Source organism: Tasmannia lanceolata, unplaced genomic scaffold, assembly GCF_043159265.1.
Source record: "Tasmannia lanceolata isolate RefF3 unplaced genomic scaffold, GAP_Taslan_0.1 ptg000112l, whole genome shotgun sequence".
Lineage (NCBI taxonomy): Eukaryota > Viridiplantae > Streptophyta > Magnoliopsida > Canellales > Winteraceae > Tasmannia > Tasmannia lanceolata.
The window spans coordinates 602,101-614,904 of NW_027518789.1; the positions used below are offsets into that span (position 1 = coordinate 602,101).

The 12,804-nt window shown below is 43.7% G+C and overlaps 2 protein-coding genes across 2 annotated transcripts; both read right to left on the reverse strand.

Moving 5' to 3' along the window:
- Positions 1-4,161: 4,161 nt before the first annotated feature.
- LOC143865800 (uncharacterized) lies at positions 4,162-4,989 on the reverse strand. Its single transcript, XM_077375905.1, has one exon. It carries the CDS (start codon positions 4,987-4,989, stop codon positions 4,162-4,164), a length of 828 nt encoding a protein of 275 aa, XP_077232020.1.
- A 5,479-nt stretch (positions 4,990-10,468) lies between these two features.
- LOC143865801 (putative transcription factor At1g11510) lies at positions 10,469-10,999 on the reverse strand. The gene has a single exon (XM_077375906.1). The coding sequence runs from the start codon at positions 10,997-10,999 to the stop codon at positions 10,469-10,471; it is 531 nt and encodes a 176-aa protein (XP_077232021.1).
- Positions 11,000-12,804: the final 1,805 nt, after the last annotated feature.

Consider the following 12,804-nt stretch of genomic DNA (forward strand, 5'->3'; position numbering starts at 1 on the left):
TTGGGCGAATTACCTCTTTCACTCGGTACGGCCCCTCCCAGGTCGGGGAGAGTTTTCCTACCTTCTTCAGTTGGGAGATAGCAGCCTTCCTCAGGACTAGGTCCCCTGCTCGGAATTCTTTTGGGCATATCTTCAGGTCGTGATAGTTGGACACTTTCTGTTTGTAGCCTGCGACCTTGATTCGGGATTATTCCTGGGCTTCTTCCAGCAAGTCAAGGTTTGCGCGGAGCCCATCTCCATTGAGCTGCTCATTGAAGTTGGTGATTCTGGGAGACGGGACGCCAACATCGACGGGTATTACGGCCTCAGTTCCGAAGCACAAGTTGAATGGCGATTCCCCCGTCGCGGTACGCGGGGTGGTACGATACGCCCATAGGACGTGATAAAGTTCGTCTGCCCATTGGGACGCCTTTTCGTCCAGCCTCTTTTTGATCTCCTGGAGTAGGATTTTGTTCGTTACTTCAGTTTGCCCATTCATCTGAGGGTGTGCCACAAAAGTGAATCTTTGTTCGATCTTCAAATTAGAGCAGAATTTTTGAAAGTTTCGGGAGTCGAACTGTCTGCCGTTGTCTGTTATCAAGACGCGAGGTATCCTGAATCTGCAAACAACTGACTTCCAGACGAAGGTCTGCACGTTTTGCTCCGTGATCTGGGCTAGAGGTTCAGCCTCCACCCACTTGGTAAAATAGTCAATAGCCACCACGACGAACTCACGTCTTCGGAGGCTGGTGGAAAAGGGCCCAAGATGTCCATCCCCCATACTGCGAAAGGGAGTGGACTGATGATCGGGGCCATGGATACAGCCGGTTGATGGATGGTGGGAGAGAACTTTTGGCATCTCTCGCACCTTTTGACCAGGTCCAGAGCGTCTTGCCTCAAGGTTGTCCAGTACAGGCCTCTCAGTAGTACTTTGATGGCCAGGGCCTTGCCCCCAGGTGTTCTCCGCAAATTCATTCGTGCGTCTCTTGCAGAGTGTATGCGGCGTTGCTTGGCTGGAGGCATTTTAGGTACGGAAGGGTGTACGACCTTTTGTACAGGCTCTCACCATCTGGGGAAGATCGGGCTGCTCTCTGTATCACTTTGCGGGCTTCCTTCTTTGCTTCGGGAAGCTTCCCGTTACGCAGGTACTCAATGATTTCGTCCATCCAGCACGGCTCGTGCTCGACCTGCATTACTTCTACTGCTTCATTTTCGATACTGTATTTCTTCAGAAATTCCATACATATACTCCCAAGAGTGGTGTAACCGGATGCTGCCAGCTTAGACATCACATCCGCTTTTGCATTTTCCATAATAGGGATTCTGATGACCTCGAAGTTTTTAAAATTGCTGGTCAACTGGCGGACCTTGGAGAGATACTTAATCATGCGCTCATCGCGGGCCTCATAGACTCATTAGATCTGGTTTACGACCAGCTGGAAGTCGCAATACGCCTTCAGCCTTTGGGCGCTGCTCTGGACTGCTAGGTTCATTTCGGCGATGAGAGCCTCATATTCTACCTCATTGTTGGACGCACAGAATCCGAACCTTAGCGCGTAATCCAGAACAAAGTTATCGGTTAAACCGGCTCCACAACCAACCTTGTTTGAAGATCCGTCCACATATACTTCCCGGAGCGGTTCGTCGGACGATGGATTCTGTTCTGCCGGTATAGGGATGTCTTCTGTTCTTACTGGTTCAGTCTCAGCTTCTGTTCGTTCCCCAGTTATAGTTACCTTCTCTACAACTGGGGTTTGGACAATTTCAAACTCGATGCTTTGCTAGTGGACAGTGCACTCAGCCGCGAAGTCTGCCAGCACTTGGACTTTTATCGCCAGCCTAGGCAGGTACTGAATATCAAATTCGCTCAGCTCCACGGCCCATCTCACAAGTCGCCCTGAGTTGTCTGGTCTGTGGAGAACCTGTCTGAGCGGCTGATCGGTTAGGTCTTTATTGTGTGAGTTTGAAAATACGGCCTTAGTTTTCTGGCTGCCATGATCAGAGCGTATGCCAATTTCTCAACCCGCTGGTACCTGATCTCAGCATCATGTAGGACCTTGCTGACATAGTAGATCAGTTTCTGCTGGTTGTGCTCTTCTCGGATTAGCACAGCTGCCAGTGCCATGGGGCTTACGGATAGGTACAAAAGCAGCTCCTCGCCCAGCTCTGGCTTTGTCAATAGCGGTGGAGAGGACGAGTACTGCTTCAACTCCTCAAATACGACTTGACACTCCTGTGTCCAGGGTGCTGTTTTGATTCCTTTGACAGCGTTGAAGAAAGGCAGGCATCTCTCTGCAGATTTTGAGATGAAGCGCCCCAGTGCGGCCACCATCCCGGTTAGCCGCTGTACTTCTCTAATGGTCTTTGGTGGAGTGAGCTCCACCAGGGCCTTGATCTTTTCCGGATTGGCTTCTATCCCTCTCCGGTTTACCATAAATCCCAAGAATTTTCCCGAGCTGACACCGAATGTGCACTTGTTCGGGTTGAGCTTCATGTTATGATCCCTTAGGACTTGGAATGTCTCTTTCAGGTTGGAGACATGATCTTGTGCGCTCTGGCTTTTGACCAACATGTCACTACATAGACCTCCATGTTGTGGCCGCTTTGCTTTTCGAAGAGCTTGTTTACGAGCCTCTGATATGTTGCCCCGGCATTCTTTAGGCCGAAAGGCATGACACGGTAATAATATGTCCCCTGATCTGTTATGAAGGAAGTCTTTGGTATATTCGACTCATACATTCTGATCGTCTCGGAGAAGGCGTCCATGAAGCTCAGTTGTTCGTGACCTGCGGTGGCATCTATCAGCTGGTCGATTTTTTGGAGCGGGTAGCTGTCCATGGGACAAGCTTTGTTCAGATCGGTGAAATCAACGCAAATCCTCCACTTCCCATTGGCTTTCTTTACCAGGACCACGTTCGCCAGTCAGTCCGGATATTGGATTTCTCGAATGAAGTCAGCCCTCAAGAGCCTCTCTACTTCTTCCTTGATCGCCTGCTGCCTTTCCAGGGCAAAATGTCTCCTTTTTTGTTTCACCGGCCTGCAGGTGGGATCGACACCGAGTCTGTGCGTGCTGACCTCCGGATCTATGCCGAGCATATCTGCGGGAGCCCATGCGAAGACGTCTGCATTGTTTTGAAGAAACTGGGTGAGGTTCTGCCGGGTGCTACTGTCCAGAGAGGAGCCGATTTGGATGACCTTCTCGCCATCGTCTTCGAACAGAGGAATGGGGATGAGGTCTTCAGCGGATTCATTCACTTGGGCTTCATCTCTTAGATCAAGTAGCTCAATCGGCAGGGATTCCGATGCATTTTTTCCTCTGAGTGCCATGACATAGCACTCCCTGGATTGAGGTTGATCTCCTCTGACTTCTCCCACACCATTTGGAGTTATGAACTTCATTTTCTGATGATAAGCGGAGGCAACAGCACGGATGAGATTCTAGCCGGGTCGTCCTAAGATAGCGTTGTAGACTGATGTGACCCTCACTACCAGGAAGTTGACCATCGCGAAGGCTTGACAGGGCGGCTCCCCTACGAGGACTGGGAGTTCAATCTGTCCTTCTACTTTCACGATCTCTCCCGAGAAACCGAACAGATCGGAGTTCGCCGGCCTCAAGCGGTCGTCTCCTATCATTATTTGCTTAAAAGCATGATAGTACAAGATGTCGGCCGAACTCTCGTTATCGACAAGGATTTTCTTTAACTCCCAGTTCGCAACGAGAATGGTTAGGACCAAGCCGTCGTCGTGAGGTAGTATCAAGTTGTCGAGATCTGCATCTGAGAAGGAGATCTCATTCTCTGTCTTCATCTTTTTGCTGCATGTGTGCACGGCATTGACTCGGCGTGCGTAGGCCTTTCGAGCAGTAGATGATGTACCCCCGGCGGCCGGTCCGCCCATAATTGTGTTGATGACCCCATTAGGCTGGGATCGGCGCATCTCCAGCTGTGGGCTTGCTGGTGGGGGAGATTGATTCCGCACAGGGGGCGGCTGTGACCGTCGAGGGCTCTGGCCCTGAAGGCTCTTCTCCCTGCGCTCTTTCCTGTGGCCGTCATCTTTGACATACTTTTTCAAGTATCCCCGATTGATCAGCAACTCGATTTCTTCCTTGAGCTGCCAGCACTCGTCTGTGTCATGCCCGTGGTCCCTGTGGAACCGACACTACTTCGACTTGTCTCTCTTGTTTCATTTGGAGATCATCCTGGTCGGCCACCTCACGAATTCTTCTCCTTTGATCGCAGCCAGTATGTGTCTTTGGGAGGTGTTGAGAGGGGTATAGTTCTCTTCCCTCCTCTGGGGGGATCTTTCTCTTCTGGAGGCCTTATCATCCCTACGCTGCGTGGTAGAGTTCTTTTCTTCAGAGGCCCTCCTTCGGTTTGAATCTAAGGCTGCCAGAGTCTCCTCCATGGGTATGTACTCCTCGGGTCCAGCCATCAGATCCGCCAGTGAGTGCGGGTTTTGGCGAGCTACTGATCGGCGGAAATCATTGGATTTGGCGCCTGCGAGGAGTGCATTCATGGCGGCTGAAGGATCCAAATTTGGCACTTGGAGGGCCTCCCTATTGAAACGACTGACGAATGTTTTCAGAGGTTCATTATCCTCCTGCCGCAAGGCCATTAGGGATACTGTTGTTTTTCTTCGCCTCCGGCTGCTCACGAAATGACGGACCAGATTGTCCCCGGAGTCCTCAAAGTTGCTGATGGAGTTCAGTTTGATCCATGAGTACCAGTCCCGGGCTGCACCGGTCAGTGTGGTCGGGAACGCTCTGCAGAGGAACCCGTCAGAGGTGCCGTGAAGGAGCATCATAGTCCTGAACGTCTCCAGGTGGTCTACAGGGTCGGTGGTTCTGTCATATTGCAGAACGGTCGGCATTTTGAACCCTCTGGGCGCTGGCGCGTTCATAACATTGTCGGTGAACGGTGGTCTGCTTGAGAACGTCTTTGCAGTAGGCCGGCCTTGATCCTTTGCCAGCTCCTCTATACAATGGTCTATCTCTTCTATCCTCCGTAGCATTGGATCATCCCTCTGGTCTGCTCGGCCCACTGATCTGTTTATCTCCGCAGAGGGACTCACTGCGGAGCCGGAGTGACTCTCCGAGCTTTTTCGACAATGTCTGGGCCTCTCTCGTGGTGCACGGTCCTCCTGGGCTCGGTGCCTTTACACTGAGCGAGAATGTGACCTGCAACGATAGTGAGGTTCCGTATGGGCATGCCTGGTCTTGGAATGATGAACTCTCCTCGTAGAGTGGTGGGTCCAGTCTCTACTAAGATGTGCCGGCTCCCCCCTGTGGGCACTCGACCTTTCTTGTACAGGTCGCGGAGCCTCTGGGGGATGCTGGGGAGGCGCTTGGATTAGATTTTAGTATTGACCAACAAGAGTAGTCATCTGTTGAAAGAGAGCTTGGACTTGTTCGGGAGTAGGAGCAGGGTTCAGGTGTTCCGAATGGGCCGGGCTCTGTTCCGCTATTGCTGAAGGAGCCATTATCTGTGAGGCCACTCATTCGCTTCGAGTCTTGCGAGGCGCTTCAGGTCGGGTTGTCCGAGCAGTTGGTACCCGGGCACTCCTCCGTCCTGCCATTTTATAAAGGGGAGTTGAACAGCTTTTAGTTCGGGGTCCCACGGATGACGCCAATCTGTTAGGCCTAAAATTGGTAATAGATACGGCAGTGACGTAAGTGCTGATCTGGCGCGCCCAAGGAACTGAACTGAAGGAACTAAGCCCTGCATAAGAGCGCACGAGGTCAGAAGACCAACCCGGAGCCTTTGCTCCGGACAGGCCCTTCGACACTCAAGTCACTATGAGCAGAAGTGCAGAGCCAAAACTTTAAAGGTGGTAGCTTAGATGTTATTACCCTTTGCTTTGAGCCTTGAGAGGCCATTTATAGAGGGAGACCTGGGGTGGTTGGATTACCTACCCCAGGACAGGTGTCGGCCCTTTTGTGGGTTTAGGTTCACCTGCTCTCTGGTAATTACCTGATTACCCCTGGGCAGATGCTGGATTTGTGGTGGGCCCTTCTGGGGCCACGTGTCGACAACTAATTAGTTGTTTTCATACCCCATCAGGAAATACCTCAATAGCTAGGTCCTTGTTTGGTCGAAGCTTGGACTCTTCGTATGGAATTTGAGTTTTGGTAATGAAATTTTAACTTTTAGGATCTTAAAACATCAAGAAGCAGCATGTGCATAAGATGAAGTAGAAATGTTGTTAAGGGAGGTGGAATACTTTTTCCCATAATAAAGTGATTCTTATGATGCATCATGCAACAATTGACAGTCACAGGCCAAGACAAATATATGGCCAGACAATATATTATATTAATAGCTAGAAAAGTTTCCTTTTTTTTTATAACCTAACACTATTAAGTATTAAGGGGATAAATAATGCCATCAAGCGTTTCCAATTTCCCACGCAATCACCCTTAGAATTCTTCATAATTTTTTCCAACCACTTGCTAGACTTTGTTTCTCAAAGCATCTCCTAACTCCAGCATGTTTTCTCTATGCACATCCCATTTTTCACAAAATATTATTTTTTAGTTGGATATTTCCGTTCATTTACGCAACTTGAAATTAGTTGTGCAAACCATAGATATATTCTAAATGAGAGAAATGGTGAAAATTGTTTATACCAATGTATACATTGATATTTAAGAAAAAAATATCAAGTCTTATTTTGATAATCGCACGCGTTGCTTTATGGGATTTGCTAGGGACCATCACAGAAGGCATTTCACAGATGAGCTATTGCATGTGAGAGCAGCCACCTCAGACGAATTAAATGAATAAGACAAATTCTAAGCTTGTGTGGCTGATCTCACATGCAACAGCCCATCCACGAAATGCCTTTTGCCATGGTCCCTAGCAAATATGTTTTTATTTTTCTCGATGTAAAATGCCATTTAATCCCTGTGATCGCGTAGCCACACTAGTAATAGATAGATAGATATGCAAACAATTTTTATAAGTATAAAAAGAAGCCATATTTTTTAAACGATCTGCCAAATAAATTTAGGATTGAGAAGTATGTGTGGGACAATTCTCTCCCTCATCCACTCCCTCTACCGCTCTCTCACCACCTGGTGAAGTAGTAGTCCATGAAGACAAATTTCATGGCATCCAAACATGGCCCAAGGGACTGTTGGAAGGAAACTAGCAATTAAAACTATTGGAAGCAAGTTGTTAACCAAGAATACCCATGCAATTAAATAAGATGGATTCACAAAGATAACTTGCCCTATAAATTTTCAGTTCCAAATCGAAGAGCCAAAACCCATTTCTAGTGATTGATAAGCGCCAAATTACAGACAACAAAACCTAGAAAAGACCAATACACGTATCACCTAACGACCAAAAAACATACTTCTTCCATCCAAATTGATCAAAAAAAGAGAGAGATGAGAAATCAATATGTTATGAAAGATGATATCTCCTATGCTTGGACGTTGCAAATTGGCAAAGATGAAATATGGCCAAGCATGCTACTAACCTATTCATTTACCAGAAACGTGTAAAATAGAGTGGGATCATCTAAAGAAGGGAGTGTCGAAATCAATTCCTTTGATGTCTATACATATGGTCTCTGCCATGATCACTTTACCCCATAACCAAAGATTGTCTGAAACTTCAGAGTTAGAAGCAGAGAGAAGTAAATGAAAAGATGCCCACAACAAATTAGATAGAGGGAAAAAGAAGAAAAGAAATCCCATGGGTAGAGATAATGAACCAATAGAAATGTAGGCAAGCAATCCAGCAAAAACATGAAGTCAGTCTCAATAAATTTGGAAGGCAAAAGCGATTTATAAAAACATAACAGTGATGACAAATTCACACCCCCTATAGGATGATTCACACCCCTTTGAAAGTGAAGTGTGGCAGACTTCAACGCTTTTTGATGTGTAAAAGGGGTGCGAATCACTGACAGGGGGTGCGAATTTATCATCTCCGAAACAAAAATACAGAAGATATTTTTGAAATAAAAATAGAAATACAGAAGTCCTAAAGTGCGAAACAGTTAGAAGTATCAATAGATTAGTGAAAGAAGCACTCTCATTCAACACTCTTGCACTTGCAGTGACTCATGAAAATTAAAAATAATGTTACATTTTGCAGATTTTTTTTAATGGTAATTTGCAGATTCATGCATCCGATTTATGGTGTTTCAGCATTATATTTTGAATTCAAATTGAGTTGCTTATCCAATTCCCAACATGCATGAAAGTAGCATATCCTATCGAGAATAAGCAGAAATAGGATGGGTTCATTTTTCTATCGTTGTCATCTTTTATCCGAAATCCTGATACTGGAAGTTTTCTTTTACGGTTGACCTGATAATGGGTGTGGCAATTACATCCCCAAGGACGTAAACACATGAAATTCAGTACGATTACTTGAACCCCTGCTGGTGTAATGTTTGAAGATGGCTTATTTTTGCTGCAATTTAAATCCAAGTTTAGAATCTTATCCAATTTGTTCTCCTTACTAATGACTAAGTTGTTCCTGACAAAATTAAATAGACAATACCAATGAAATGGGGAAAAAAACTGAAGGAAAAAATAGTGGACACTTGAGAGATTCCAGCTCCTATCTGCATAATGGAAAATGGCTATTTTCTATCATCAAAGAGGGATACATGTATGGGATTTTATTCAGAAAACATGAAAAACCTCAGCATAATACAACAAATAAAATGGAACAAATTAAAATATAACAAAAAATCATAATAAAAACAAATAGAAACTTTAGAAGCAGTTATTCGCAAGCATTCAGACCTGAAACTTTTAGACAAAATTGTTGCGGGTCGCCCATGTGCCTGAGAAATATAACAGCACCTGTGAGCGCCTATGCAAATTGAGTGTTAGGATCACCAGAGGAGTACATGTCAGTAAATAAAATACAAAAGTGACAATCATTTCTTCAACCAAGCGAATTTGGAGAACCCAAAACGCACCAATAGAAGGAGGTCAACCACAAAAATGGTTAAACACTTGAATTGCGAATCACCAATTCAAGAGCAAAAGAGAAGAAACCATCAACAATAGAATGCAATACAACTCACAATTCAAGGTTTTTTGGTGTATCAGCATATCCTAATCTTCTTGCTGAAATAAAAACTTAAATATTTTATATGTTGTAGAGTACTTCCATAATCAGATCCTTCACAAATCTCTGCTGTGTTGACCGTTTGAAGGGTTAGGATGATCCCATGGAGCTGATTTTTTGGGCACACCCTATCTATATGAGGGCCTATCAAATGAATGCTTTGGATCATCCAAATAATGTGGCACCCCTATGTTTGTGAGCTCTGCTCAGATAAGCTTATCTGAGCAGCTGCTCACAAACCATTTCCTCTAATTCAAAAGAATATTGAGAAACATCATAAAATTAAGCACACAAAAATGGTAGAAAAAATTATTTTGGAAGCCCAAAGTGGTTGGGGCACTGCTGCACTGGGTAAGGTAAAAGCTACATTGTACCTATACTCACTAATGTTTATGGCAATAAAATCAAGCTCCTCCCTTTAGCAACTCCAAGTATCCCAAGACTTGTAACTTCTTTGTGACTCTCATAGAAAAACACATAAACATGAAGGGACCAAGTTAAATTCATTAGAAAATTACCTAAATTTTGTGGTATTAGAAGAACATCTTAATTGAACCAATTATACATGAAGTATGTTTCAATAAATCAAATCTTTTGAGAGTTTAATAGAAAAACCATAAAGGAACGTATAAACATTTTGTGAAATGGCATGAGTCTGAAACACCAAAATATATACAAATCACTACCATGCGAGTTTTTTTACCTATTGGAAACTTGTAAAAAAAAAACAGAAATCAATTTAGAAAATGTGAAAAAAAAATCTGGAAAAACTGTAAAAACATACACAAAATGAAAAAAGTTGCTTATAACAACCACCAAATAGATTTAAATGAAAATAAAATGCGTGCAAATATTTATAAATACATAATCCAATTGAACTAACCAATCTCCATTTAGTGGGAAACGAATGGTTAATAAAAATGTGAGGAATAGGCCCACCCATAGGGCATTAGCATCGTGCTGACCCTGTTAGGATAGCATCTGTATTTAAAAGAAATGTATCCCAAAGCTTCCCAAGGAGGACTATCCAATCACATTAGCATTGTGCTGACCCTGTTAGGATAGCATCTGTATTTAAAAGAAATGTATACCAAAGCTTCCCAAGGAGGACTATCCAATCAAAATTCTGTCAGGATACATGTTGCTAAATTCTTCCAAAAGGATTTGATAATCATAAAAAGGATTTAGCAACATGTTTCCTATCCGGAAGAAGTAACAGCTACACAAAATAAAATACACCAATCAGAAATCCACATTCTTAGTTTATCAAAATATAAAACCCAAAAAGTTTAGCTAGACAAGTATTACAAAAAATCTTTCATTACCACATCAAAAATCAACCCTTTACTGAATGGATTGTTGGGCTTGCAAAATGTCATTTTCATTTTTTTTTTTCAAAAAAGTTTACTAAGTGGAGGTTTTACTTTTAGTGCTTCACAGATGAGATTGGCCTGATCACTGACCAATTTGAGCTGCTTTGTATACACTTGCATATTCATCATATCAAATTCCTTCCACTGATCCTCCCACTCTTTGAGCTTTGAATCCTCGATCAAATTCAACCCTTGTTTAATCTGACTCTCATCCAAACGTGACATATCCATAATCTTAGTGAGACGTAAGTAGAGATATTCATGAGGCATGATGGCTATGGAAGGACTGCTCTTGCTCGGCATAGACACATCCTTTTTTGGCCTTAGAAGAGGAGCAATATTCTCTCGAGAAACATTACCTTGCCCATTATCATCTTTCTCGGCCCCCCATATAATTTTCCATAGCTTATAAACCTTTTGATCATGGGGTGTTGCAAAGAATGGGTCTTCCCCCTTATTTGCATCTCTCAACGTCTCATACTTGGTGTTGGTCTTGCGAATCTTATCATATAACTTCCTCTGGGTAAATTCAAATGGAATAGATTTCTTCATGAATTGCTAAAAAGCCTCGATGTTACCTGACAATCGATGTTTTGAGCCATTCTCAGTGAATTTGATAATGCCTTCCAAGATGGCAATCTCATCTTCATAGCTCCAAAAACGTTTAGACTTCACAGTTTTGGACTTCTTCATCTTTTCTACCTTGTCAGCATTTTCCTTTGAAGCTTTGGTATCTTCCTTGTCATCCTCTTGGTCTGAAGCTTTGGTATCTTCCTTGTTTGGTTGGGACTGCTTATGCTTGGGTGTGGAATGCAACTTTTTTTTCTCCCCCTTGGAATGGTTTTGGGGGTCAGCAGGACGTTTTAATGGAGTTAATTTTGGATTTGGTGAGTTGGAATCAAGCTTCTGTGTTTGTTGTTTGTTGGGTTCCATTGGGAGTTCAATTTCAAAAGGAGAGGTAGTGGTAGGTGGGGGCGACTTTTCAGAGGAAGATGAAGACTTAGAGGTAGACATGTTGCTTGGTCTGGTTCAGGAAAGGAAAAGGCAATGGAGAATTTGTTGAAAATGAAAGGGAGATATAAGAACCTATTCTCTGTTTTTTAACCCCAATAGAACCTCTTCCATGAAACCCCAAACTAAAGGTTGAAAGAACCCCAGAGTCTTCTTCTTCCTTGAGCTCTTCCTTACCAAAACCCTAAAGTTTCCAAACCCTTATCTCTTTGCTTCTCTCTCCTTTTTTATGCAAACCCTAATCTAGAGTGAGGAAGAGGAGAAATCCAGTGCTGGTGGTAGAGGTAGGAGGTGGCTATTGGTGGTTGGGGTGAATTTGGAAAGAAGGCTGATGGAGCTAGGGCATAATGTCTGAGATGGTAGTGTTGATGAAGCTCGGATTTAATGGAGTTGAAGGGGAGTCGAGGATCGGATTCGGCGGGTGGCCCGAGGGTGGAACCCCACACCCTCTCTGCAATTTCGCTTCCTCTCTTCCTATTCCTGTCGGGGAAAAATTTAAGAAGAACCATTTTTTGCATTCGATCCCTTTTATGGAGGAGAGCTGGGTCAATTTTTTTTTTGATCGACTTTCTACTTCTTTTTTTTTTGGTTCGGTAATTTCGGGTTACGCATACCCCCACCCGCTATTAGGGGTGGCCAGAACCGAACCGGAACCGAAGAACCGAACCGGAACCGAACTGTAAAAAGATATTTTTGGTCCGGTTCGGTTCCACTGATGAAGAACCGAACTTATTCGGTTTGGTTCCGGGTCTAATGTTCTCGGTTCGGTTCCGGAACCGAAGAACCGAACTTTGAATATATATATATATATATATATATATATATATATATATATATATAATATTTGAGGAAAGTGTTTCTAGTCTGGCCGACTAGAGATCATTCTCTAGTCCGCCACCCAAAAACACATGGGTCCCACATATTTGGGTGATGCAAAGCATTCATTTGATGGGGCCTGACATAGAGACGGTATCCACAAGAAATTAGCTTCATAGGATCATCCCAACCCTATGATTTGTGGAGCTTAAAATGGACGGCTATAAACTGCCACAAATCTGTCCATTTTTTAACTCCACAAATCGAAGGGTTAAGAAGATCCTATGAAGCTGAATTTTTGTGGACATCCTATCTATGATGAGGCCTATCAAATGAATGCTTTAGATCACCACAAAATATGTGGGACCCATGTGTTTTTGGGTGGCGGACTAGAGAATGATCTCTAGTCGGCCGGACTAGAAACATTTTCCTCATAATATTTTTATATTTCTATTATACATATACTTAATAATATAAATTACTTATAATATTAATAAGTAATAGTTAATACTATTCTTATAATAAGAAAG

Coding starts and splice junctions, on each gene's coding strand:
- LOC143865800 (XM_077375905.1), bottom strand. CDS start 4,989: ATGCTACGGAGGATAGAAGAGATAGACCATTGTATAGAGGAGCTGGCA.
- LOC143865801 (XM_077375906.1), bottom strand. CDS start 10,999: ATGAAGAAATCTATTCCATTTGAATTTACCCAGAGGAAGTTATATGAT.